Source organism: Stegastes partitus, unplaced genomic scaffold, assembly GCF_000690725.1.
Source record: "Stegastes partitus isolate 25-593 unplaced genomic scaffold, Stegastes_partitus-1.0.2 Scaffold189, whole genome shotgun sequence".
NCBI classification, from domain to species: Eukaryota; Metazoa; Chordata; class Actinopteri; family Pomacentridae; genus Stegastes; species Stegastes partitus.
Window position 1 is genome coordinate 154,639 of NW_007577920.1, and position 6,420 is coordinate 161,058.

The 6,420-nt window shown below is 35.2% G+C and overlaps 1 protein-coding gene across 1 annotated transcript; it reads left to right on the forward strand.

Annotated features, from left to right (window-relative positions):
* Window positions 1-828: 828 nt before the first annotated feature.
* On the forward strand, window positions 829-5,322 carry LOC103356231 (galectin-related protein-like). Its single transcript, XM_008280314.1, has 5 exons — window positions 829-861; window positions 1,936-2,019; window positions 2,675-2,763; window positions 2,963-3,146; window positions 4,639-5,322. The coding sequence occupies exons 1-5, from the start codon at window positions 829-831 to the stop codon at window positions 4,780-4,782; spliced, it is 534 nt and encodes a 177-aa protein (XP_008278536.1). The 3' UTR covers window positions 4,783-5,322.
* The last annotated feature ends 1,098 nt before the right edge of the window (window positions 5,323-6,420 follow it).

Consider the following 6,420-nt stretch of genomic DNA (forward strand, 5'->3'; position numbering starts at 1 on the left):
AATCAAATAAGACTAAATAAACAAAAATAAAATAAACGACTAAAAAAATAAAGTAAACAACTAAATAAAATAGACAAACAAAATAAAATAAGCAACCAAATACAATAAAAAAAACAAATAAAATACAAATAAAACAAAATGAACAAAAATGAAATAAAAAATAAACAAATACCATAAAATAAAATAAACTGAAATAAATTAAACAACACTAAAATAAAGTAAACAAATAAAATAAAACTAAATAAACAACAAAACGAAGTATAGTAAACAGCCAAAATAATTAAACAAAAATGAAATTAAATGAACAACAGAATGTGAAATATGATAAATATGAAGGCAAAAGCTGTTTGAAGTCACTTTGTGTGAGAGAATTCACAGGAGACTCTGCATTACAACAGTGGCCTTTTAATCCACTTTATTAACAGTCGTACAGGAAAATATATGAATTGACTGCTGCTTGCATTTATCAGTATTGTTAGCATTATATAAAACAGCAGCCTAAACTTATTTGGAACAAGTAAGAGATGCTGATCTTGAATTTTATTGACTCTGCTAAAGGTAATGCTCACCAAAGTGAGGGGAGTTTGGTTTTTGGAGTTTGCCTGCAGTTACAGCCTCACAATGAGCCTACTTGTTATTGACCTGAGAGAGAAAGGCATGCAGGGCCAGCTGATTAACAGAGCTCTGTGTGTGTGTGTGTGTGTGTGTGTGTGTGTGTGTAATGAAGCAGGTTGAAGCTGTACGTCAGTGTTGGTTCAGTCGACAGGAGACGTCGGAGGCAGACAAACTGGATCTGCAGCTCATTGCTCTGTTTGTTTCCAGATCAACATGGCTGAAGCCCACAGAGCGGAGGGCAGGAAGGTGAGTTTACACACATGAGCTTTAGGAAAACAGTCTGACAAACTGCTACAATGTTTGTCTTTTGCTGCTTCAGTTTTATTCATTAGGTAGCAGTTTAGACATGGGTGTAACTGGTTTTGAAAAAAACCTGTTGCTGTGCCAACTAATGTCAAGTTAGCTGAAATAAGCAACGTGTCCACTTTGAACTACCAACATAAAGCCTCAATGATCTGTGTGGCAGGTTTTTGAAACTCCTTTGAGGTAAAAAGAACAGCTTAGAAGGTAGCTGTCGTAGATTGTAAAGTTCTCAACTGTTCATCTGAATCTTAAACCTGCTGCTTATATTTTAGTTTAAACAAAATGAGACAAGGAAAACCATCCAGTTCAAAAGAGTATCATTTAGTTATTGCATTGCTCTCCATGCAGTTGGGCAAAGTTTGCCAGGTTTTGCTAAACTTTTCCTTTTAAACTGCAGGAGAGTTCCACAATTTTCAGAACTGTCTCTGAACAAGCTGCTCATCATTTCTTCTTCTGACTATCAGGAGTTAACGGGAGATCTTGAGGTTATTTTTCTTTATTTTCTAATTTTAAGTAACAAAAACTCCATGAATCAGTCCTTGTTACCTGTTAAGCTTCTTGTTTTAATCACAAACTAAGAGGATCTGTGAAACATTTTAGCATCAAAAGACATGATCAGAAGCTTTTATTTTAGTAAGTTACCTCCTACTTCTTCAGCTTCTGGTTTCATTCAGGACTTTGGTGCAGCACGTGCTGGTCACGTGATGTCACGCTGTGAACTTTGTGCTTTGACTTCATTTCCAGATTACAATACAAAGCTTTCATTTTGTAAACAAAGCTTTTTATCTTGCTTTGTGTGATGATGCATTTATTATTGTGTCACATCAGATTTAACTTTTATTGCTTTAACAGACAAAGATCATGTATAGTTACAAAAAGATAAATACATTTAAATGGCATGTTTTTAATCCACCAAAATTAACTCTAAGATTAAAGCAAGAAAATGCAGATTTGACTTCTTAAAATGCAGAACCAGACCAGTGAAGCTCAAATCATTTTTAATTCTTTTCTTTTCAGAGGTGGATTGTTTCACAGCGGAATGACACTGATCCAAGCAAACCGAGCACCGGCCCTCCTGACCGAGCTGCTGAGAGAAAACTGGTAAGTGAATAGAAAGGGAAAAAAATCATGTTGACTTAAAAAAAAAAAAAAAGAGCTGAACAAGATGATGTATTATTTTGTAAAGCTGGCATCTCTTTGTGTCTCTTTCTTGTTGCTTTGTGTCTGTTTGTAGACCTGTTTGGGTTTTTTTTTCTCCTTGTGGTCATTTTGCATCTGTTTGTGGCCAGTTTGCTTCACTGTGTTGTTACCTTTTTGTCTCTTTTGGGGGAAAAAAAAAAAACATGATATACGCTGGGTAAAAAAAAAAAAAGGCAACATAACCTGATAATGTTTTTGCAACGAAAGTCACAATGTTAAAAATACATTTGCAATTTCACAACAGAAAAAATATGACATCACAAATGCCACATTTAATAAGGCATCGTATCTTTTTCTTGTAAAATGATCCATTACATTTTAAAACCTTGACTTTTTGTGACAATTACACTTACATTGTAATTATTTCTCAAAATCTTATTATCGATGATTTTGCCTTAAATTGGTCTAAAATTTTTAATTTTACGGTGGATTATATTCATAGTTTTGTATGTCCATTAGATTCTCCTTTTGTAATCCTCATTTCAGGTTTTCAACTCAACCATTCTTGACTTGTGTTTGATCAGTTAATCACACACAGTGAACATGTTGCTTGCAGGCTGTTCCTTTCAGAGGTCACATCACAGGTGGGATGCGGCCGGGGAAGCATGTTGTGGTGGTGGGCATCGTGGACTCCAGTCCTGACAGGTAACATTCATATAACTTCAGCCTCCCTTTAATAATCCATCCTCCTTTTCTTACCATCAACACAGTGCCTCTGTTTTATTTGATTCTCCTTCCTTCCATTTTTATTCTTTTCACTGTACTACAGACTTACATGTTGTATAAAGGTTGTGATGTTTGTCTGTCAAACTCGATTTATGTTTACTGTCCACTCCTCTGGTAGGTTCTACATCGCCCTGACATGTGGCCGTGGGACGTCCAGGGAGCCTCCTCCTGATGTGGCTCTGGAGCTGTGTGTTCGATTCAGGGACCGACAGATCCTGAGAAGAGCCTGCATGTCTGGATCGTGGGGGGACACTGACAGAGCCGTCCCCTACTTCCCCTTCATCAGAGACCAGCCGTTCAAGGTACCAGCATCTGTCATAAACCTGTCAGTGTCAGCTGCAACAGCTCTTGCCATTGTGAGGTGTAAATACCACCAAAAAAAAAGCACATTTATTGGGTGGAAACAAAAGTCAGGCTGTGCTTCAGTTGCAGCAGTGTGTGCAGCTATACTGGACTTTTTCTTAAAAATGTGTTTAAAGTGTCACATGGATTAGATCAGCAACACCAAATACTAAGAACTACAAGCAGGACATTGACCTATGCTCATCTATTACCTAAATCCAAAATATTAATTAACCAATGAAAAGACACCACAACATAAATAATTAAATAAATAGATTGTTTAAAATAGGTAAATGGCACAACAATATGTCAAATAATGTTATAAGAAAATATAAAAAATTCAACTCATTATAAGAAGGTGTTATTTTATTTTATCTGAATTTTATTTGGTATCATTTTTATTTCTATTCTAGGCTCTCATTTTCAAACAATATTCCATTGTAGAATCTTTCCCAAATAATATTTTATGTCAATTTTACTCATAGACATTTTTCGTACATAATATAGTTTCTCATTTTATAATTACACATTTGATAATGTTGTGTATTTCATGTAATAATGTCACTTCTTCCAATGACATTTCTATTTATTTCAATGTGTAATGTCTCACTCTAATACATGTTTTAAATTATATCACGTTCTGATTATTGAATTATTAGTTGTTTTATAATAAAATAATCTTTTATGATAATGAGCTGAGTTTTAATAATTTTTTGCATTTTTTTTTTTTTTTACAAATTATTAATAACAATATGAATACTTATTTCTGAATACATTGCAGCTTTACACTTGAACTACGGTTCAATGGTCAGAATCAGGCAGGAGCAGAACTAAAGCTGAGAAACAAGTGGCAGTGGAGCGAGTCTTCAATAACAGCAGAGGTTACAGACAGGTTGTTTCTACCAATGGTGCTGCTTTGGTTCTTGTTCCCAAACCTAATTTAGAACTAATCTGAGCATTTCCACCAAAATAAATGTGCTGCTCTATTCCAGAAAGTTGATTCTTGTGGAAAATACTAGGACGTGAAGTCAGAACTTCAACAAATCATGAAAGCCTGCAAATAAAAACATTTTACGAACCATTTGGAGGTGAATGATACAATCTGCCAACTTGATCGTTTTTTTCCCAACCAAAGTTATGTCTGATGTGATGCGTTCACTGTCATTGCTGTCAGCTGTTGAGCTGTGCAACGGACAGCAAAATATACTAGACTGCACTGTGGAACATGGTTATACTCAGAATAGAGAGTGATTTTGGATGCAGATCTACATTAGCTTTTTAAAAAATGGTTCCAGCTCAAAACTGGTTTTCTGATTCGTATAACAGGGAGCAAATTAATCATCAATAAGTGCACAGCTTTTCTGAAAAGACAACTGACAAAGACGGCAGGTTTTACTTCAAAACGTTTGTAAAACTTGTAAAATGAACTAACCATCTGCTGTCTCCTCACAGATCGAGATTCACTGTGAACAAAGCAGATTTCGTGTGTTTGTGGATGGACAGCAGCTGTTTGACTTTCATCACCGAGTGACGTCACTCAGCGACATTGACACGTTGTGGATCAAAGGTAGCATCAGCATCACTAAACTGGCTTGAATAAAGAACTTAACTGCTGAATGCTTACGAGACGCTGTTGAGGACATGGCACAGCTTCATGGCACACAAGCTGCCAGAAGTCACAATGTCAGAACACCATCTCTGTTCATGTACACTCTGTTACAATATCACTTACATGTCAAATAATTCAAATTGGATCGCCTGTCAATAATTGCAGGATTTCTAGGTTCACATCTAAGTTCACAGGAAGAGTTTCTTCAATATTTCAATGAAAATGCAAACCCAAAGTAGAAATAAGATGTGACAAATGTGAATACACTTGTGATCACTAGCACACGAGTTAGAAAACCTGTGATCACCAAACTGAGTACAGCTGTGATTTTCTATCAGTCTGACTGCATGAACATGTTTATAAAATGGTTCCTTTACACCAGAACTTTCTCAGTTGTGGACCTAGGGGCTCTAGGTATTGGCTCCACATTGAAAAGAATTAAAAAACTGAAAACTAAAAAATCTGATTGTGAGTATTCACAAAGATGGAAAGAGACACAGGAAGATCCAACTAAAACTACATATACAACAGTCATCAGAGGATAAAGACTGAGCTGTGGTACCACTTATCAGAGCTGCAGAATGTTGTACTTCTAAAATGACACCACAATGCTTAAAACTGCAAGATGAAACTTTGCCAAAGAACATGAAAAAGAAAAAGCCTGGTGAATATTGGTAATATTTTGGACATTTTTTGATCAGATGAGACTAAGATAAATTTGTTTGGTTCAGATGAGGTCCAGCATGGTTGGTGTGAACCTGGTCAGGACTACCACAGTGAATGCAAAGTCCTGACAGAGAAACACAGAGATAGGAGTGTGATGATCTAGTGCAAAGGTGTAAAAGGTATAAGGGAGACAAAATTTATAGATGTGTCATCAATGTCTGGAGATATACCAAAGTACAGGCTGACAAGATGACTCCGAGTCTACAGACGCAATGAAGATGACTATTCCAGCATGATAATTATCCAAAGCACACACCCAAAATGTCGTCTCTTTAGAAGAAATGACTAAAAAAGCAAAAGATTTCAATCTCAGTAATGAGATTTTCTTGCAGAATCTGTATTTGTAGTCCAGTTAATTTATGTTAGATTGTAATTTTACATAAGAGCAAGTACCCTACTGGTTAAGTTAGCATTAATGCAGTTACTGAAAGGTGGTAGAATTTGTAATCATTTGACATTGAGGTGATATTGTACAGGTCTGTACTCACTTCTGTCATATACAGTACTTAACAATTTGTGATTAATCATTTCTGGTGTTAACAAAAATACAGTTCAATCCACAAACAAATATGAGCCAATTAAAAATAAATGTATATATTTTTTTAGTGTATTCAGATTTCACCTGATGTGCTTAAATGACAGACGATTTGTAGAATATTCAGTTTATATATTATATTTGGATTTAATGTTGGTATTTTGCCTTGTTATTTAATATAGATATATTTTACTACAACTCTGAGTTTGTACATTTTTCAATATTTTTAAATCATATTTTGTGATTAAGAAAAAAAAAACTCTGTGAGGTACATTAGATATCATGTAAAATATGTCATGACTACCTGACTCCACGTTGGATAATGTCCTGCTGCCCTCCACAATTTTAGGTATACAGTATAGAA